The sequence below is a fragment of the Balearica regulorum genome, chromosome 2, assembly GCF_011004875.1.
Source record: "Balearica regulorum gibbericeps isolate bBalReg1 chromosome 2, bBalReg1.pri, whole genome shotgun sequence".
NCBI classification, from domain to species: Eukaryota; Metazoa; Chordata; class Aves; order Gruiformes; family Gruidae; genus Balearica; species Balearica regulorum.
This window is the reverse complement of record NC_046185.1, coordinates 80,508,635-80,531,375: the sequence shown is the minus strand read 5'-3', so window position 1 is coordinate 80,531,375 and position 22,741 is coordinate 80,508,635. Positions and strand designations below refer to the sequence as shown.

Genomic DNA, 22,741 nt, shown 5'->3' with positions numbered 1-22,741 from the left:
ACTTTGGCCTGTTTCAGATAAGAAGACAAGGCGGAATACAATTACTGGTGGACCTATTGGACCATCGGATGACAGAAGTCCACCGTAGTGCCTGTGGAGCTTTGAGAAACTTGGTATATGGGAAGGCAAATGATGACAACAAAATTGCTCTGAAAAACTGTGGTGGTATCCCAGCATTAGTACGGTTACTCCGCAAGACTACAGATTTGGAAATCAGAGAACTGGTCACAGGTTTGATTCTTTCAGTATTTTTTATTCTGGTCACAGGTTTGATTCAGTATTTTTTATTCTGGTCACAGGTTTGAATCTTTCAATATTTTTTGTTCAAACTCTATATAGGCCGTGCAAGCACAGTTCTGTGCTGTGTGCCGCTTGCTCCATCAGTAAGTCTTCATTTTATTACCTTCTTCTTTGCCGTAGCAAAACACTTTCAAGCCCTTTGGATATAGGTAATGTATGAATTGCTTTATTCGGTACTACGCAGACAGTTCACTGATTCAGGCATGGTTTCTGGTTATGCTTGCTGGTCACTCTGTTCTTGATAAGCCGTGAATGCTCGTACGGGCGATGTGCTCCATACACAGGTCCTACCATCAGCCGTGCTCTGCTCTTCCTCCTGTCTGGTATAGGGCTGCATATGCAGAAGTCAGATTTTACTGAATTTTCTTAGAAGCTGTTAATAATTTCTTCTATATCCTATATAGTGAGAAGGAGGATTTGGTGGGGTTTTTTTACTTTTTTTTGTGGTTATGATAGGAAAATGGAAAAGCAGGTTGGATGGATGGACAGCATCCTCTTCTGAAGCCTTTTCTCTGAAATTTGATAGCCTGCTATGCGATGTATGTTAGTTGCAGGCCATGCTGGTAGTGGTAAAGTTGATTTCTTTTCTTGATATAGTAGAATCTGATCTTTTTAAGGTTGTTTGGACCTTTTCCCTTATGAAACTAAAGTTGGGCTTTTTTCATAAATACAGAAATACTGTCAAACAGCACCAATCTGAAATGTTTGGAGATTTCTTTCCCCTAAGCTATCCCATTTAAAACCCCAAAAAGAAGCTAGATGGTTGTTTTCTTTTGCTTTTTCACTTTGTAATTTCATTCTGCTTGGTTGCTGACATCAATGTGGTGATTAATTTAATGCTACAAATAAAAAATCTTAAGATGTTTTCATTATCCTATTTTACAATGCCTGTATTTCCATTATGATTTTCCTGCTAAAATCTGTCAGAAAAGTTCTCATTTCTGTCATAGAAGCATCACAGTACACAGTATTGTCTGTGTTTCTTCAGAAATCACTTACCCTTGTGGGTCAGGCCTTGTTTAGGATACAATTCGTAAGATTATTGTCCTTTGGTTGACTCCAGATTCCTTCCTTGAGAGTGTCTGAATAAACGGCGTAATGTAGATTTTTATGTTTAGTTTTGTTTCTTAGTTACTAACACCTATCGCCTCGTACTTGTTAGGCAGGATTAATGGGGCAGAGATACTGGGTTACACGAGCTCGGATGGTCCCTCCTGCAGAGTGACAGAATTACTGACAGATCTAATAAAGTGTAACCACCGCTTCGGATTCAACATACTTGTTTGTCTGTTGGTTATGTTGTCTGTGTCCTGGCTCCAGGGAACATTCTGCCTATTTATTCTGAGTGGTAAGTGGCAAACTGCTAATGAACATCAGCAGTACACCTCAGCAGTCACAGCGGCACTTCCCATGCTGTCTGTAGACTGAACACGTAATGTCATTAGGTCATTTAAAGAACAGGTACTAGGCTACAGTTTACATTCCTTCCATTGCACAGTATGTGGCTAAATTTTCATTAATTCCCACAGAATGAAAGGATGTGTTTGCTAGCATGCCCTCAAACTGTTACTCCCGAGAAGAGTAGGTACTGACCATCAATGGAAGGCGGTAACCAGCCTTTGTACAGGTAGGTGCAGCTCCCAGGGATGGTGAGCATCAGGAGCGCTGGACATCTCTGAAGGGGGAGCAGAGCAAGATGGTGACCCTAAGGAATAGAATCAAAGTCAGTAGTATTTCAAGATTTTATTCCTGGACCTGGTTTTGTATTGGGGTTTTTTGTTTGTTTTTAATAACCAGTACATCCCAGAAGGCCACTGCTTGCCCTGGCTGGGTTTTGTGCCTTTCAGAATGCACATCACTGGCCCTTGCTTTAAAAATGCAAACCTGGTAGTGGTAATGCTCTGCAAAGCTCCTTTTTTTGAAAGCGACACTCGTAGCTGCACCTCTCATCTTGCATCTCTTAGGAAGCAGGCTGGAATCGTGCATCTGAATCAGTTCTCGTTTGCTTTTTTCTAAAGTGTTGTAGTGACGGCTGCCCCAGTTAAATTCCTTCCCTATGTCCTTTCTGGGGAAGAAAAGATAGCTCCTGCAGCAGCTGCCTCAGTAATGAAAAAAAATTGGCTTGGTGGTGGGCATAAGGGAAAATAAAAGAAGTTCCTCCTGCTTCCTGTCAGCCTTCCTGATTGAGGTGGGAGGAAGATAGTTATTTCAGTAGTGCCACCGTAGCCTGAAGGACATACGGAGAAAATAATAGCAAATGTGTGGTTTAGGAGTAAACATAATACCTTGAGCCTTTCCATCTCATGTTCATTGTGCATCCTGTCCACCTAAAACCTGTTCTTGTTTGTTACTTCTAGAGAGGGCACAAAGTTCCTGAAGTTCCTGCCTTAGGAATGCATATATACAGCTGTGACAGCTGCCCCTAAATACTCCTCCAGCGTTTGTCCTCAGAGCACTTCTCGTAGGTGGGGAAGTGTCATTATCTCCGTCCTACGGATGGGGAACTGAGCCTATCAAGTCTAAATGACCTGTCCAGAAATCTGGCAAGAGGAAGGTGTGAATCACTCTGAGTAGGCACTTAGCTGCGAGGGAAGAAATACAGGCAGGAGAGGTTTTTAGCAGCTCAATTTGTCTGAACAGTAGTGAAGCATTCATCCCCTGCCTCAAGTACCGTGAAGCACATGCCCGCCAGAGCAAAAGTTACGAACTAACAGTTCCTTCTTCAAACATGCGCATTTTCTTCCTTCTTGTTGCTTCTCTCTAAGGAGATTATAATTTCAATTTCCAGCTATCTCAAGACTGGTTTTGGAAGGATATTTAAAGCTGCAGACCAGCTTTCTATCGCAGTAGTTCCTTGCTTGTCAGGATTGGCTTCAGTGCCGTTTGTGGCTTTTCCTCTTTTCCAGAGATTTTTATGCCATAATCTCTCCAAAATGGAGGTTTTCACTTTTTCCCTTATCTCATCTGTCTCCTCCTTGGTAGCAGGGGACTCAGGCTAATATTGGAAAACTTCACCATGCTCATATTTTTTGGATTGGACAAGCTGAACCTTATTGCAAAGTGATAGAGCTTCAAGACTTTTTCACATGGAGCAAATGGTTTCGGTGCAGGCTCACATGTAGAAGCCATGAGGGAAGTTTGCTGCCTGGCTGTTATGAAATTAAATGGTCTTAATGCCCAGGAAATACTTCCTGAAATATTGAAAGTTTACTCTTTCAGAAACACTTCCACAATCACTGTTTTTTTACAAGAAGAACCTGGATAAGCTGAAGTATACCAAGGAATATATACATTTACACAGAGGTGAAATACGCTGATAGACATAGAGATTTCAGCACGGCCTGCGGCCTCTCGTAATTTTCAGAGAGTCAAGGAGAACCTGAATTAGAATGTCTTGTTTCATGTAGGTCTGTAAATGAAAAGAAGTCGGTATGAGCTGGATGCACTGTATTTAATTAAGCCATCCTTTCACCCCAGCGCTGCACTACTAGGTTCCACAGTAGCTGCTGTTAATGGGAAAAAATAAAAGCCTTCTATTTTAAAACAATTAAATGTTAACACTTTTCCAATAAATATAAATAGACAAGAACACAGTACAAAATTAGCACAGATTCCGCAGATGGTAGAAAAAAATGTTTTCACTTCTTAATAATGAAGACAAGTAGCTGGTTTGTGACTCCTTTGCCTTTCCAGTGTTAAAGTTAATTATGAACCCTTCCACAAAATCCAATTTTAGCATTATTTTTATTTGTTTTACTCTCAGGAAAAAAAAGTGACATGAAAAATGTGAACTGTTAGCAAGGGTAACAGAGGAATCCTGTTGATGCCTTGCGGAGAAGGTGAGGTCAAGCAGCTGTTGCTAGATTCTACCTACACCGGCTCCTTGTTCCATCAGCTCCATCTGCTAGCTGGGTACCTGTCTCAGACAAAATGATTTAAACTGCTATTCTTCTCCTTTTGACAGACAAAATCCCTCACAACTAGAAACACAGTTTCTACCTATGAACAACAAGCTAGGTGAATTAGAAGAATCTCCATTTAAAGAGGCCCTTTATGTGGCTGTATCACCCATTTTCAAACTATATACCATATTTGATTGAAAGGTAAATGATCCACTTTTAGAAAGCGCAAGTTGATAAAGAAATATAGCTATAAATAATGACGGAGGAATGTTTTTTTCCCTGTGCTAGCAGCCAGCCTGCTGCTTGTTTTGGTTGACATTACTGTGTCGGAGATTTAACTCTTGTCTACCGAAAATATATAAATTATGAAAATTACCACATTTACAAAAAAATTTAAAAAGCATAAGCTAACACTTTACACATATACTATATATAGATAGACAGATAGATGTAGACTCTGTATATTTCATTCACATTTTTATTCACTGAATCAAAAAGCATATATTCCATTCCTGCAAAATACTGTAAGACGTTTCGTACATAACGTTCCTTTCAAAGAAGCACTAGTTGTCCAAGTGTGTTTGGCCCATGGTCAGATTGGACAGGAAAAAATTTTCTTTCACTTCCCGGATTTTGGATTCCAATATTCATTAATGTTGTCTTTAATTTCAGCTGTGGCCAGTTTGTGTTTTGGCTTGGTTGGTCCTCTGTTGTCACCTCATGTTACGCAACATTATTACGTAGTTGATTTACATTTCTTTTCCATTTTCAGTAGATGCCAGGCGTTTATAATGAGGCATTTATAACCTTATAGATAGTCTGTCAGCGTTACTGAAAGCAATTATATGTTGTCCTCCTTATATCTATCTAGTTTGAGGTAACCACTGCAGTTTAAACCTCCTTTTGATTGCATACTGCTTATTAGTATGTGCATAAATTGTTGGCAGGTTGGTCAAGACACTCCAGAAGGTCCCTTTCAGCCTTCTATGTGTCTTTGCTTATCAGTGTAATTGCGAGTTAGTGAGCCTGCAGTGAGGTGTAAAGCAGGTTTAAGGGAGTATTCTATTTAAATGGACCTTTTGGCCTACTTCGCTGGAAGATTTATTATGATGTTATTTTTATTAGGTAATTCTGGCCAGTTTTCTAGAACTTTTAACTTCCTAGTACAATGGTAATTCTTCTATTGGGGATTCCCAAAGTCAAAATCAAATGCCTGTAGTTGTTTCCGATGTGTGATGTTATTTTCTAATTGGACTTTGTAAGGTGTTATACTTGTGATTTTTTTGTGTAGTAAATCCTGTTTAACAATATTATGGCAAAGGGCTGACTATTTAGTACGTAGGATCTTTAAGCAGTTTATCAATTTAATAATTTTGTGCAAAAGTGCCCTTGACATTAGCTTAGTTACTGGAGTGTGTAAACACAGATGTGAAATTTTATTGTGATAGAAACTTATTGTTTAGAGGTGGCAATTATTTGTAGCCCTATTGCTCTTTGGAAATTTGATTTGAAAATGAGTAAAGGCTGTTTTATCCCACTCTGCAGTGACTTTCCCACAGACTTAAGTAAAGAAGAATCAAACTCTTCCATGAGTTGCATACCTATAGTATTTCCCCTTGATGTCATTCTTAAAATCTCTATTATATCCTTTTTTTTTTTCCGCAGGTTTACATTTGATGTTGTTCCAGTGTTGATCATAGTAAATATCCCATTTCTTGATTATATTCAAGTTTTGTAATGGAGCAATGCAAGTATAAGGAGGCCTGGCCAGTGAAAGTCCCAGTTAATTAGCAGCTTTTGATATTTAATATAAAAAAAATAGGTAGGAAGATAAATATGTGAAGTGGGTTGCTTTTGAAATCAAACGGAGGATTTTGGCATTACATTAACTGAAAATTAGATTCTAAAGATACAATATGTTTTAGGTTCAGATACGTACCCAGACTTTTCGAACAGACAATGTGAAAAGCCATCTATGTGCTTAAATTGTCATGATGGCGTAACCATGGTAATACTGCTGCTACACCGTTGATGTAAATTTGGTTCAATATAGGATTAGCTAAGACAATAAGACTGCCAAATATCATTTGGGGAACATAACTCTATGTAGTTAAAGAAAACGGAGAAATGGGATAAACATAGAAAGTATACAAATGCCCCTTAAGATGCTGCTCTGTGAATTAGCTTCTCCTCTGCCTCCCAACATCCAGTCACTATGACCTGTCAAGTCAAGGAAATTAGGAAGGTTGAGCGTGGAGATAGATAGCTGCTAGAACAAAACACGGCTTTCAGAAGAGCTTGTTTTGGGTTTTGGCAGGAAAAGACGTTCATTCATTTCTTGCTTAGTTTTGCCTCTACAGATAAGCAAATTCCCTGTAATAACTTTAAACAAGTGTTTCAAGGAACTTAGCAAGCACAGATGCAGGTGACTTACAGACTTTAAGCTTAATAATTTTTTAAATAATAGATTTAGGATAAGATTCACAAGTTTCAAATCTACTTGCTTAGGCACTAAAATTTGCTTGTATATTTTAAATGCTTTTCATTCAAAAGGGAAATTTGAAGGGTACTAGCTCTAATAAATCTTTCCTACTCTTTCTTTAAATGAATGTAATTGTAAGTACAATATCCTGCCACAATCAATTATAAGAGTTGATTAAATCTCTTGTACTAATTTACTTTTAATTAGGTGTTTTAAATAACAGTTGTTTTCAACATTAATAAAATTATTTGTGTGCTGAAAATTCATATCCCTACTCAGGATTGAAACCAATGACTGAATGAGGAATTACATATTATAGTTTCTTCAGTATTTCTTTCTTCAAGTACAAAAGCCTTTTCAGTTCCCAAAGGTTACATAATTGTTTGACTCCCTCCCATTGCGTGAGATACTTTTAATCAAGGTATTCTTCAACCTCTGCCCTGAGTTTTGTGAGCCAGTGAGAATTTCATACAATATGCCAAACTCCATCAAGTCTCCTGCGAGTCTCAGATTGCAGTAAAAACAAGCATTTTGTCTCACAGCTCAGACTTTGCATAGAATAGTTTATGGTTCCTTGGTGTTACATTTAAAATCTTGTAATGGGGAGAAAAGGAAAAAAAGGATTTGTTAAACGCAGAAAAACTACTTGTTACTGCTACAAACCCTCTGGCCTGTTACTCGCAATGGCAATGGCATGGTTAGGGGGCTACAGGGCCACCCCAGTAACCAGTTACTGTAAGGTTTTACAGAGAGTCTTCAAAAATCGCTCTTACATCATCATAATTTTTCGAAAATACTTTAAATATCTATTTGTGCTTCTCCAGACTAATAAGCTGACGTTTCACAGTCAGTGGATGTGCTAGAACAAGGCAGAGCCGTGTAAGGAGCGCTGTTGTACTTCACAGTACGATTCTACAGTCTGGCAAAGTTCACATTTTAGATTTTGGCATGACCTACAGAAAGCATTGTCATCATTTCTAGAAATGTAGAAGTAATTTCCAGACAAATTCAGAGCGGGAATTAATTGGAATTTTATAAAGGATTCCTGTGAGCCCAATGTGCAATCACTTACTGAGACACCAAATCTTTGTAGCCATTTTCCTTGCAAACCAGGAAGGTAAAAGGCTGTACAGCTTACACCCGTAAGCTGTTGGGAAGCTGATTTCCAACCTATAGGCTGCGACATCTTCAAGACATTCCAGAGCCGTTCAGAACACATCCTATTTATAGCTCATACGTAATGGTAACTCTGAATATGATTTAATAAATTGTGTAATTTTGCTTCAGAAATGATGCTGTCTTATCAAATAACACTTATGCAAACCATATTGACAGTTCAACTGAATCATTTTATACAAAATCTATTACAATTTACTGTCTAATTATAAAACAATCTTTGCCCCCTTTCTCAATATGCTGTCACTATTTTGGCTCTGAAAATGGGAAAACCCACTGATAGGATTTGTTGTACTCATAAAGATTAATTCTCAACTTTTTTATGAATTACCAGATTAACTGCTGCTCACAGTTAAATAAGGAGAGGTTTTAAAAGAGATGCTTTCTGAAATCATCTGCCCTGTTTTCTTAGCAACAGCCTGGGACACTGATTTGTTGTGTAAGGTGCTACGTTCAAAGTGCTGTTATAGGTAAAAGGGAACGTCCTGATAAAACATGGGTACAAAACCTACCTCAGTTTGGCAGTGCCCGTTTGCCTGGAGGTGAACGGGGAAGAGCCAGAACAAGTCACCAGGCTGCCGCGGTCCCGGCTGGGAGCAGTGCGATGGGGTCCCTCTCCTCCCTCTCAGGGGTCTGCTTGGGGCTGGTTTCACCAGTTTCCCCATCACAGCCTGCCTCCTTCTTGCTTCTCAGGCAAATTCCCACTCACCTGTCCGGAATTTACGACACTCAGTGCCAGCACAAAACTTGAGGCGGTCCCTTTTTGCTCTCCTTTTCTCTCTGGCACTGGGATCACTCCCATGTATGAACCACATCTCCTTCCAAGTTGAAATGGGAAATACTTTAACCTTGTACAATCAGTAAGATGCATCTTCTATGAAAAATTCATTCAAGTTGTTCTGATTCATATGGCAGCGAAACCGGTTTCATCATTTGCTTGTTCGTATACTACATACATGATTTTCATATTTATTTATTTTTTACTTTGGTCAAATCTAAGTTGAAGAGGAAATATCAAACAAGGCAATCTGGAGTGATAAATAGAGGACGTCTGTTGCAGCATATGGCTTGACATAACTGCTGCATTGAACTTTTTCAGCAAGTAGTAATCCGTTGGAAAAATTCAGCTGGGCGTGTAATGTTGATGCCCCTGCCTAAATGATGAAGTATTAAAACACTTGCGGTGTAAAACCACTCTGTAGTTTGAAATGTTTGCCATTTGCAACACGGAATACTTAAATTTTACTTTCCAAATAGTTTTTGTTTAGAAACAGATCTGAGTATTTCACTTTTTTGTTCACAAAGTGTAAAGGGGTTTTTTTAGCAACTGTACACCGAGCCTTTCGTTTTGCATGTAGATGCAACTTCATACATAGTACTAACTTCCTAATTGATTCTTGTGAGAAAAGAGTTTGGTACTTAGAGCTGTGACTTGATGTTCAGTTTTAAGTATAACATTTTTTTTCTCTGTATTAGGGTCTTTTACCAAACATATATTTTGATTTTTGCATGCTAGAAAAAAATTCTTCAGTAAAATATATGTGTACACATTGGAAAGAAAAGTCTTTCCAGTCACATATGCATCCCTGTTTGATTTCCTTGTTTTCTAATAAAGTATTTAATTGGGAATGATATTGCCATTAGTCATGTATTAGGATGAAATTTTGCTTGAAAACAGTTGATTTATTTTTTTCCTGTGTTGCTCTCACTTAGAATGAATTGCTTTTGGTTTGGCTTCTGTTGTCCATGGGCCCGGTTCGATTTCATTTAGGAAAATAAGTTAAGCAGGAGCCACTGATCTTTTCGCAGTAACTTAAGTCACCTCTTCTAGTAATTATTCTACTGTCTAACATTAAAGCTAATAACTTGTCCGACAGTTCTCTTCCACAGTTATACGTTATTTTAAAGTGTACAGCAGAAAGAAGGCAGCAACGTTGGGTCAGTGCTGTTGAGAAGAATACAGACTGTTTCAGTTAATGCAATAGCATTTGGACAGAACTTGTTTGCAAGCAATCTTAAAATTGGTCCCTCCTTTTTGTTTTAATAAAATCCTAGATGTAATTTTGGAATGAAAAGAGCAGTAATTGAGAAAGAAAGAGCTGACTTTCAGAGGAAATGCTTATATTACTTACACTATATGTAGTCTTGTACTTATATGTGGTCAAGTGCAAGCTGTGTTTGTTTGTAAATAATAAAAAACCCCAGTAATCTTTATTCTCTGTGGAAGTTTTTGCTTTGTAAGACTATGAGTGGCTGCAAAAGGGAAAAAGACTTTGGCTGCAGCTTTGCTTACTGGTCCTTCAACTCCTGCCTGCTGATGACTTTCACTGAAACCCGGTCCTTCTCACTTTGCACTTTTCATGGGTCGTCTTACACACAGATGGAAAAACACCTCTGTGCATGTAAAGAAGTGAGTTACAGGGAGGTGCGCATAAGTAACCAGATATTCAGTAACCAGATAAAAAATTATTTCAAGAAAATTGGTGAAACTTCCTCCCCTGTTATGCGAATTTTAAACTTATTTTCATGGTGTGCTTTTAAGGAGCTGTCTTACGAGCTGTGAATTGTTCAGGTGCCAGAATTCAAATCAGCCACTTGGTTTCCTACAGAAAGTCTGTTGCCGAGACCAATTCCTCACCTTGACGGTTGAGCTAGCTGTGAAGTCTTCTTGCACTTAGTGCTAAGAAATGCTGTTGTGGTTGGTATTCAGCACCTTTTACGCATATCAGTTAAGTTTTCTTGAAGTTATGGGGTAGCCTGTGTGGTGCTTAAACACCAGTTGCATTTAAGCAGATGTACACTTTTCAGCGGGAGAAATGATTTCATCTCCGTCCCTGCCTTGAACTCAGCAGAAGCGATGCAATACATCAGGAGTCCCCTCCCTGCTGCCCCGGAGCGGATCCAGCTCTGGAGAGCAGCGATGCAATTACAGGGGGCTCCGCCTGTCAAAGCTGCTGTAAGAGCCAGCAAATGACTTCTCTAGAGCTTGAGAGCTTGGGGTGGAAGATGTTTTTCCTAAGAACTCCAGCAAAAGATCCTTTGTGCTTGGCTTCTGTGCAGGGTATTTAGGTTTCAGATTTCAATCTTAAATGTCCTTTTCATGAGGGAAACTCCCTGCAGTGCCCTGTGCCTTCAGCGTATAGACAAAAAAGCCTGGCAAAGCTGTGTTCACTCTTACTGGGATGCAGGGTCTCCCAGCTCTGCCATATGGCACTCTGCATCAGTCCATGAGCAAACTGTTAAATTAAGGTGGAAAAGAAAAACCTAGGTGAGTTGGAAGACTTTCATATTTTTATTTTTTAGCAAAGAATATCAATTAAGCAAAATCTTAGTATAAATTTAAGGCTGACTTAACCATACCAAGTTGAGAAGAATCAAAGTCTTGTTTCTCCCAGTAATATGTGTTTACTTACTATCCTTTTACCCTATGATTTATTTGGCAAAGTACGTTTTTTGGAGCACAATAAAAAAATAAAGTATGTAGTGGCACTGTGGCAGGGGCAATGCTTTTTGGAAAAGCTAACTTTTCCAGTTTCTTGGTTTCCATTTATATTTGTAGTCTAAATTGCTCTAAAGGGCTTTTTTATATATATCAAAGTCATAATTTGAGGTAGCATTAAATCATGCAGTGAATAATTGTTTAGACTTTCATGATGTTGCACATGCTCTCTTGCTAGGGTGATATTCTTGCATGGAAGTATATGATCTCTATTTTCTTAACTTTGAATGGAGTAAGGATAGGATGTGGCTCATCAAGTCTTTAGCTGTATCTGACTATAGATATAAGTTCTAAGTAAAACACTAGCTAAAAAAATGCATTGAAGAGTTTAATCAGGATGAGTTTGAGCTCCAGCCTTATTCAGAGATGATGGGCTTTTTGGCTCAGACTGCTCCATTAAATTAAGTGTCTTCAAATTTTTTAGGTATTTTGCTTTGCTTCTTTAGGGTAAAAGTGATGTATCTATTGCAATAGCTTAAATTAATTTACATAAAAAGGAGTGCTGATTCTAAGCTGAAAGCATTGTGGGTATATTCTGTCTGCTAAGCAGTAGCAGCATCTCTTCAGCCTGGATTATGCTTTTAAAAGGGTTGTTCTTGGCTTCAGTCTTCTGGACTTTGACTAAGAGAAAGATAAATCAAAGTTTTCCTGGTTCTGTTCTCTCAGTTCCCTCATCTAGTGGCAACAAACTTAAATTGCCTTAACTAAGATCTGTTTGTAGTTTTCCTTATGAACTACATCAGTGCAGTTAAGTCTTTGAAAAGATTGATTATAGCCTGTTTCAAAATTTATAACCAGTTTTTAAATTTAATTGTCATTATCTGTGAAAGGCCTTCTTAGAAAAGATGATTTACATTTAGTGTGTTAAATAACCTGTTGAATGTGTGTAGATGCGTGCCCTCTGATAAGCCACTCCAGAAGGTGTAACTTGGTACAGGAAGATCTCCGTAGCCAGCATTCCCATAGCCTCCTCTACCAGTCCTTCATCTGATGTCTGCAAGACTGGTAATTGATACTCAGACCCAGAATCCATCTTCCAACTGGAACCAGCTGGATGCTTTCAGTACCAGTTTCTCCTTAGTTTTAACCTCAAACTTTGTCCATGTGCGTCAGTTTGTATTATCTAAGGGTGAAAAGCTTCAACCTGCAAATGGACATGATCAGTCTGATGTAGCTATTTTGCTCTTTCTACATAGCATCCAACACAACGTAAAGTGATCTGCAAATGGGGAGACAAAATGCCTACTCTGAATGCATCACAACCTTAAAAGCAAAGAGGAAATAAGATACTATGAACACAAGTGATTAAGACAGTGCTCAATGTTCCTTATTTCCCCTTCCCTTCCAAGAGTCAGTGGATGCTAAACTGTTGAGTCGTACTATTGAGTTGTTGGATTCACAGCTCTCTTCCAATCCATATACAGCAGGATGGGATCCACTATTTGTGAGGAATCACTGGTATGCCACGTCCCGTCACTTCCCTTCCTGCGGGCAGCTGATGACACACAAATGATTCAGGGAGCAGTCAAGGGACCTCTGAAGTTATTCCAGACTTGCTTGTGCTCAGACACCTGATTCAGTCAGGGCTTTCAGAGTAAGGTGGCAAATGATCTCAGTGACCAGCTCCTTACTATAGTCTTAAAGGGCATGTAATGCAGACATGCTTGAAAAATAACCTTCACAGTCATTTAGAGAAGAGGTAGCTCCATAATGGAAGGTGCCTCAGGTAGAAGATGTATTTTTTTTATCACTTCTCCTTGCAAAGCCAAGGGAATGGATCATCTTCTTAGACCCCACATAAATCTAGCTTGGGGTTGTCCTCAGCAAAAGTAATGGGAAGTGAATTGCCAGTGCCCTTTCATAATTGCAAATCCTTAATTAAGGAAGGGTACAAGGAGGCACTTAAAATGTCAACCGCAGCAAGTAGCAGACTCCACTACTTCTGATAATAAACTATAACTTGTCAGACTAAAATTGTTTTTTTCATTAATGTGGTTGGTAGCATTCCAAGCCTGAGATAAAAGACATTGTTCTAGGGTAGAAGTAGATATCTTACTCCTTAAAACTGTGTGTGAGGTGCAAAAACTTTGAAGATGGTGTCAGGCTTACTGGGCAGTGCCTTTTTGCTTGATTCTGCCTTGACTTACAATCATTTTAGAAGAAGGTAGAACAGCTAATTTAGTCTGGTGATCCCTTCATCATTTTGCTGTGAAGGGTTAATTTTCAGTTAGTGAAAACAGATTCTGCTTTTTGGCTCTTGGGTGAATATGTAGGTTTTTATTTGGATTTGGAGCTTGCCTGTTACTATGGCAGTTTATTGAGCAAAAGCTCATGTGCAGTGTCAAGTGGATTTTAAATAGAGAAAAAGGGCTTAAAGAATATTTCTGAGCATCTCAACTATTGCTTAATACCAACTTATCATGACGTTTATGTGAGTTTACTTTTAATTAGCAGGAACCTAGAGTGAATACAAAATAGTGTATACATACATATTTTTAAGCATTTTTGCTATACAGGGCTCTTATGTTTGCTTCCTTTGTATTTTTTTTTTCTGCTTTTCTAGTTTATGACTAGTTCTTGAAGCCCAGAGTACTGTTTTGTTGCCATCAAAGCACTCTTTTCTGCTTCACTTCCAAAATAGGACTTCTTCACAAAAAAAAGCAACACATTGTCTTGCATAAGAACTAAATTGGACCTGAAGGGATAGCTTTGCATCCTGATTCTCTACTTCTGTATACCATGCACATCATTTACACCTGTCTAGATAAATGTAAAAAAAAGGCAACCACATTGGGTTTTTTGTACTGACTAAAACCAGCAGAATACTAGGTATTTCAGGAATAGTAGATGGGCCAATAAAGCTTACCAAGAACAGGTCATAGAGAAGCGAGTATAAATATCTTTATGAAGGTCTTTATTCCTTTAAATACAGTATTACTTTTCATAAAGGCATTCAGAACAGAATTCAAAGACTCCTTTCCCTTTAAAGCAGCAATTCTTAAGTGGAAAAAAAGAAGAATAGTATTCTTACTTCTGTTGTTTTGTGTGGTTTTTTGGTCTGTAGCTGAAGTCTGACAGTTTCTGCCTGTTTACCACATATAGATTATTTTAAACTTTTTGGGTTTTTTTACTGGTATGCTAAGCAAAAATTTTCACTTAAACTGCATAGCTGTCTTTGCATACAGTTCCATATAAAATAATCAAAACATGAAATTGTATAACTGAAACAGTCTCCCCATAGAGGTAATTCATTTTAAAGGGAAACCAAAAACTGTAGGTTGATTCCTGTTAATTACACCTCTCCTTCAAAACACAGAATGCTAAAGAAAGCCTTGAGCAAGTGGCGTTCTTGCTGCTTATCTTCATAAAAGTCTGACTCTGCGCTCATAAGATCTTCAGCAGTTTCCTCCCACCACCACTCTGTTTTCATAGTTCATATTTGTAACCTCATGTCTAGGCTGATGATAATCTTTCTCTGTGTTGGTTCAAGCAGTGAAGGCGAAACTCTAGGTTAGGCGTGGGGCCGGGCTACTGGCGCTACGGGAAGGAGAGCAGGAAGGAGTAAGGGTGGGCTCTAGAGAAGAGGACGTGTGTTGGCAAGGCGAGCGGGACGAAGGGGCAGGTTCGCTCTTACCCGTGCTCCTGGGAGGGCGTAGGGCAAAACCAAAGCCCACTGCTTCGTCAGAGCGGCGTACTGCCCTCTGGATTCCCCCCGCACTAGTAGCTGCCCAGGCTCATGGTGCAGCACAAAAATCAAATGTGCTTTTCCAGCAAATACACAAATATATACGAGGGAATGAAAAGCAGGATCTCCTTTGCCCCCAGCAGTTTCTTGCCTGCTTTCTGTGTGGCACGTCTGCAGTGGCCCTGACCCTTGCGGCTGTGCTCGGAAAGCTTTGGCTCTTGATCGTTCTTCCTTTTCTTTGACACATTATGATTTTTAACCAAAGGGTTTTTTTTAAAATTCCAGTAAATCTTGTGAGTTGCACCATTAAGCTTGTTTCTGTGCAAATACAGTAGTATGCTGTAACTTTGTATAGTAAAATATTTATGAAATAAAATCTGGCTTGTTGAAGGCCAGGACAATGCCATATGACTTTATCAGGTTGTGAAGGAAGTCTTTTTGCTTGTAGTACCAACTAGCACAGGCAGTACATTCTCTTTCATTACATTGACGATCACAGAAGGAGTTGGGCATTTGTTCTCTCAATGTGTATCTATCAACAGTGATAGTGTAAGTCAGAACCTGCTTTCTGCTAGTGGTTTTTATTGTTTTTATTTAGAAGGCAGAAGTCTGAAATCCGAGCTCTAAAAAAATGTATGTAATAATACTCCTTCATTCCACATGTGGTTCACAGCCTAAATAGATGTAGATCATAACCAGCTGCTCAGTTTTAAGCTTAGCTCTGAGAAATTTGCAATGTTGCTGTGACTACTTGTGTATTCACAACTGTATTCCTATTGCAAAAGTCTGCAAGTATCATTCAGCCCCATTTACAACAGTCTTATTTTTTTCTTGACAGAAACAGCTTTATCAAGCACACCAATGCTGTGAAATGTTTTGGTTTGGTTTGGTTTGGTTAAATGAAAACTATTCATTTTTTGCAAAAGTGTTACTTATTTGCCATTTGGGTTTTTTTGTAGGAGTTCTCTGGAATCTATCCTCCTGTGATGCACTGAAAATGCCAATCATCCAGGATGCCCTCGCAGTGTTGACCAATGCAGTGATCATCCCTCACTCTGGATGGGAAAACTCTCCACTTCAGGATGATCATAAAATACAACTCCATTCATCACAGGTGCTGCGCAATGCCACTGGGTGCCTAAGGTGAGTACTGCAAAATGTTTGCTTTGCCTTAATCACCTTGCTTTGGCTTGAATTGTTATTTCTCATTCTTAGGCATCTGTAAAGTAAATAACTGGTTTGTGTGCCAGCAAAGACAATGGATGACTTTCAGTGCTGTAAACTTAATGGTGGAAATTAATTAGAAAACAAGCTTCAGGCCATTCAAAAAGCAATCTCTAGAAGCGCTGCTGTAGATTTTCCATTTTTCGTAACAGCTTTGACCAATCTTCTCATCCAAGCTTGTATATTACAGATGTTTTTCTCTTTGTAGATTTGTCCCATTTTCCCAGTTGCTTAAGTGAAGTCAATATGTTCTCACTATTACGCCCAATTTAATCAGCACAAAAAGTAATGAAGATGCTCAAAAAAGTAACATGCCTTACGGGTTCCAGATGCCATTGCTGGAGTTATGATAAATATATAAAGTAGATTTTTTCTCCTTTGTGAAGATGAGAAATGGATTTCAATAAGAGATCAACCAATTTAACATTGTGCAACTAGAATACTTAAATAGATCCTTAACAAGTATGGTATTTATTTATATTTATATTTGTATGCCAAACTTGTAGATGCAACACCAAGGTGCACTTACATCAATGTATGCAACATGATCTGTCTGTTCCTAAAAATCACTGTAGCTGTGAGAATTAAAATAGGATGAGTAAGAAGAGTTTCTGGTCTGACAAAGCCTTACAAAAGGATTGAGTCATAGCACTTTCTGAATTCCAATCCATATCACTTTGTTGAAATATTGTAACATAATAGGCAAGTTCTTTTAAGCATTTGTTTTAGGTTTTTTTCTCCTTGTATATTGGAGATTCTGTAATCTATCTCAGAGATAGGAAAATAAATTAGTTAATATTTTTACATACATACCAGAAAAATTGTTAGATGAATAGTATGTATCAGTAATACAGTCTATGTTTTATGCTGCATCCAAAGCAGATATCCATCAAAGAACTAAATAAAAAAAAAACAAAAAACATTGATTAGGAGGCAAGGTAAAATAGCAGTATTTTTTACATATCTATAGCAAGCACCTTTTTCTCTTTGTGCTGTTTCACCAAATGAAATATCTCCCTTTCAGAAGTAATATCTAAAAAGTTTAAGTGAAAAAGTGATAATTATTGATGGCTTATATGTAATCAGAAGAGAATGACATATAGAAGGTAATAACTTCCACATTGCAAATATACTTGTATTGGACCTGAAAGCAAGTATGTATATGTGAATACCAGCTATGTTGGGATATGTGACTGAAGCTAGGTATTTGTATACAAGCTGTATTGATTTTGAAAAGAATTTGGTAGTATAATTGTGTTGCATTACATTCAAATCACTAGGAAAAAAGTTGCTCAAATCATTGTGACAGAAGTCATTCCATAAAGACATGTATCATGTTATATTTTTCATGCTTCTGATGTTTAACCTGTCTCAGTTTAAAAGCTGCCTCTGAAAGAAGTGTCCATTATTAATTTGGGGCTTCACGGTGCCCCTTATCTGAACAAGCGTGTTCGGTGTTGGTCTCCCCTACACCATAAGCTCTGTCTTCCTGTGAATTTTTCCCAACTGCTTCTCAGGGACTGATGTCCATCCCCGATCCTGCAAACCTCAGTTCATCCTACCTCATAGTTAATGGATTCGTTGCACATTGGTCTTGAAATCTTTCTTTTTTCTTTCTTTTTTTTTTTTTTTTTTTTCTGTGAGTGTATGTGCACGCCCATTTGCAAACTGATGTGAGCTTACTGTAGCCTGCACTCTGGGTCAGCCTGAGGACCTGTGGCCACATGAGAATGGTACGTTGCCTGATCTGATACACACTGCTTTGCAGCAAGGCTTGCTACCAAGTGCTTGATGGTACGCTGTCATAGCAGAATGGCTTCTGGTCAGCTCATGCAAAATAAGCTCATATCTGCCTGCAAAAGACTGTGCATATTATGACTCTTGAACCCTTCCCAGGTAGCTGTAATAATTCGAATGGCTGTCCTGAGCAAGTTGGTCTTCCTTCTAAATCCAGGCTTTTCAACTATAGTATGGCTTTTTACTATCTTTCTGATCTCAAACCCTCCTTATTTCCCAGATGCATCTTGCTCTCCTCTCTAACTGCTTCAGATATTTATTTGGCCTTCATCCATCTTCTTTAGATAATTGCATCCCACTTAGTCTGTGTGGATGCTCTTTGGCAGAGCCAGAACATTTGGAGAGGGTTGAACCGACTTTTGCTTCACACCAGCGGGAGCTTTCTGGTTCACCTTTCCCCAGTAACTGTTGAAAGCCTCTCTTTCTCTTTGAACAAAATGTCAAGTTTGAGTTTGTGCAAAGGAGAGAAGTGTAAGTTGACCTCTGAAATGGTGACTGGATTCTTGTGTTGTATTCAGCTAAGATGATGGGGCTGTAGGGTAGAGGAAACAGTGAATGTCAGAAAGCAGATTAGAAAGCTCTGTGTTTTACTGGAGATGAGTGGAGTAGCACATGCTCTGTGCAGGTAGTACCTTAGCTGGCATTCCTCAAATACCCACCACCCCCAATGAACCGAACAGCTCTCACGCTCTCCACTTGTGACTAGTTGTAAACCTCATATTCCCATTTCAAGATCTCAATGGATGGGGAGCTGATGAAAAGCAAGAATATGTGATGGCATTGCTGGCTGAGACATTGCTGTGCTTACCTGGTAAATGGAAAGTCCATTGTCATCCTCCATGGGATAATTTCTTCTAAGAGTCTGGTTTGATTGTCCTTCACCGTTTTCTTTTTCTCCTTTTGTTTAAGTTGTACTGAAGTTGTTTTAAAGGGACACCAGTCAATATCAGTTGCATCAGGGTTATCGGTGATGGTGTTCAGTATCAGGAAAAGCAGTGGTCTTCAGAATACTTGACAAATGTTTCTAAATCTCTAATGTTGGCAGGTTTCAGAGACATCAGGTTGTATTACGTAAGGTTTAATGCTAACAAATACGCTAGGAGGCTTCTTTTTTTCAGTCTTCTGTACCTTTGGCTTTTTGATGCATTCACTGTTGAAAGCTTTAAATAATATCTGATAGGTGCTGTAATACAATCCATCCCATATACAACGCTAATACATAGTTTGCAATGGCCATTATGTCGGAATAGTCAGATCTTTGTTTTGTGATTTTCACTACAGTATATGAATTATTCTTTCTGCTGATCTTCCCTTTTCTCAGTTTGTTGATGAGAGTTTCTTATGTTTTTTCAATTTAGAAGTCACTTATTAACTACAATTTTAGTATTCTTTTCTGCTTATTCATTATCATTCGTAAGCAAGTTCTTAATAGATTTAAAATTACGTGATGTGGGACCAGTACTGCAACTCCAGTCACACAGTAATCCAGTTGAAATCAGTATGAAATCGTATGAAAAACAGCAGCAAAATCAGACCACCTTTTCCTGTTATAACCTTCTTTTCCTGTTATTTTCTTCTTTCCTGAAAGAGGTTGTTTACAAACTGCACTTTGCATACTTTTGTGATTTGGGGGGGGGGGGGGGGGAAGGTTTAACACAATATTGTACTAATTAATTTCACATAATTTGAATATGTTGAAATGGATTAGATAATTCAAAGCTCTAAATACTGCGTTATACCTATGACTTCTAAATTTATTCTTAATATTCATCTTTCATAAATTGCCAGACCTCAGTGTGATGTGTTAGAGTAATCACCCAATTTACTTGCCTCCCCACTGAGATACTTACCTCATTAAGCTCTGTGAAAGTTTGACTTTTTTCCTTTTGGATTTGAGCTGCGACTGCTTTATTTGTGTTAGGGAAATGCTGTATCTTTGGTTTATAGTTTGTGATTAATTTCGACTTATTAGGGAAAGCCAAGTGAAAACTGAATTTTGAATCCCAGTTAGTTATAGGGGGGTTTACAATCCCTAATCTGAAATTCAGAAATCAAGAGGAGACACATTGTACAATGTTGTCTTAACCTGAAGTGTCAAGCTTACTTAGCACCAAACTAGATGTTTGGGCCAAAGTCCAAAGACTATCCGAAACAATCCCGGACAGAATCTTTTCAAGAGTTGATATACAGTCCAGAGCCTTGTTTTTTGCTATGAATTTAAGTTGAAGTTAAGTTAATAGAATCTCATTTGAGGATTTTAAGGAATTTTAAGCATTCTAATCTGATTTTAGATTCATAATCATAAAATGCTGTTTTCTTTCTTCCATGTTTTATTTAATTTTTCATCGTACACTGAAGGTACAGGGGCAATTGTGAAAATCAAAGCTCTATTAAAATATGTATCTTCCCACCCCATTAGCTGGTTAGTAATTGTATCGGAGAGTAACTCAAGAATTTTTGTTTATAAAGCCCCATACCTTTCAGATTTTCGTACTGCGTAATTTCATACTTGTCAAACCTTTCACAAAATACCATGAATTATTTTTCAACTGAAAAAATACATAGCAAGCTCTCAGAGTAGAAAAGCATAGGGGAAGAGTGCTTTTAAAACATGAATTGAATGTAACTGACCCAGCAGTATTTTGTTGCTAGATCAACTTTTTGAATGAAACAAATTACCTTGTTAAATTGTGTAAACAATGTGTGAAGCTGGAATATCACATGTTTTTAGCTGTTTTGTGGATGAATGTTCACAGACATTTACAGCTAATGCATTTATTCCACTGTCTTATTTCTGCTCCAGTTCTCTTCTAAGCATCCAAAGTCTATTGATTCCTATTCTTAGGAACTTCTATAATCTGTTTTGAATATAACGTTCTGCTCTATACTGACAAAAGAAAATATGGACACAGCATAAAATAGCACAGACTGTATATCCATCATCTGTTTAGTTTCTTAAGAAACATACGTATATATGAAGAAACATTCTTTTATACATATATATATGAAGCATGTTTCTTAAGAAACTAAACTGATACATGTACATATGCTCATGTATTTATGTGTGTATATGCATATAGATATAAAAGGGCTGATTATTGAATCTAAAATAAGTTTCTGTCTTTACCGACTGGTGCAAGTTCTGAATATCTTCAATTGGGTATAAATTGAGCTGGCTTCTTACAGTAGGACCAGGACCTTTGCTGCTGATTCTATGATTCTCCTCCTATCAGCCGAAGAGTCGCATTTTGTCCATCACTGTGTATGCTGCAGTGGATATAGAGATGTTGGATTTGCCATCCCGTCTCCGTATCTCCCTTGCTTCTTCTAGAACCCAGGAACTCTTCTCAGGCTGGCCTTGCAACCAAGAAAGCCCATGCTCCATTAAGAAGCCTGTCAGAATCAAAATTAGGACAAAACTCATATTAATTGTGTATTATTTCCACTGGCAGCCTACTCAGGGGAGGGACTTTTACTACACACAGTTCCAGCAAGCAAGAGGCATGGGAGAGAGACAACCACCTAGAGGGATACTGAGGCAGGGTTATCCACTTGTAGAGAATAGGAAGCTGTCCAAGTCCAAACCCACAAATTTTCCTTCTCTTTGCCTCTTCAAATCCAGTCTTATCCTGGAGAAAGGGATAATCACCACTGTTCTTGTCTTTTTAACATATTTTGAGCTGTTAAAATTACAAAGCTGGTGTAATTAACATACAAGGATCTTCACATCAGTAGTTTTGGTACCATTTATTTAGCTGCATTCCATGAATGTCTTGTGGTGAAACACACGTTATATTTTACACAGTCTACAGAGTTGCACGCCATGTGTTAAAGCTCATTTGGCCACAACTAGTATGTTGAATCAAGTTAGCGAGTCCCTAAACTCCAGGGTTACCCTGGCTATGCTGGTGTGTCCGTTGTTAAACACGCACCTTCCTGACAGCTCTCCTCAGCTTGGGAATTGCTCTAGGGCCCGGAGTTGGAAGTGCATGCAGAGGAAAAACTTGTCAAGAAGCTAAGGAAAAGCTTAGCTTTAATGTCAGATTTGGTGAAGTTCAATCCCTTTTCACTAAAACTTAAATTCTTATTAAAATTACACCATTTATGCTCCTGGGCCCAAGCAATGACAAGTTGTGGAGGAACTGAGGGGCTCATGTCAACTCTCAATTATTTTGAAGAAAGCAAGAAGGATTCCTGGCATGGACTGTATGAAGGACTACCAGATAATTTCCAATTTAATATAAATGAAGGGATCTTGATCACAACTTCTCGGTCTTGTCCTTCCAGGTTAAACCTGAATGGCATACTGCTTACTTGCAAATGTATTAGCTCAGAAGTTCTGTATTACTTGTACATGATGAATTTTGAAAAACTGTTTTTAATACCCGAGTAACATACGGGAACATAGTTCACAGGAGGGAAAAGTAGCTGAACTGCAGTTTCTTTTCTTTTAAAACAAGATAGAAGGGAGTAAACTCTAAGTTGTGTTTACCTAATGGCAGGCAGTTTAATCAATGAGTAAGTGTCTATGTAAGAGCCTGGTTTTTAGAGGCTTTGAGTATTTCTAGGCAATCACTGACTTAACAGTTCTGCAAATCATTTGTAGCTTTGTTGTTCTTGATGATGAGTTTAAGAAAGTGTCAAATTTCAGGCACCCCAATTCAAAACTTTCAGAC

General features: G+C 38.3%; 1 protein-coding gene across 7 annotated transcripts in view; it reads left to right on the top strand.

Moving 5' to 3' along the window:
- Positions 1 to 22,741, top strand: part of CTNND2 (catenin delta 2) — a 692,458-nt gene that overhangs the window by 539,389 nt on the left and 130,328 nt on the right. For all 7 annotated transcript variants that reach the window (XM_075744821.1, XM_075744820.1, XM_075744818.1 and 4 more), the window contains 2 exons: positions 18 to 231; positions 16,004 to 16,187. In XM_075744821.1, the coding sequence (XP_075600936.1) occupies positions 18 to 231; positions 16,004 to 16,187 (398 nt within the window). The remainder of the gene's footprint in view (positions 1 to 17; positions 232 to 16,003; positions 16,188 to 22,741) is intronic.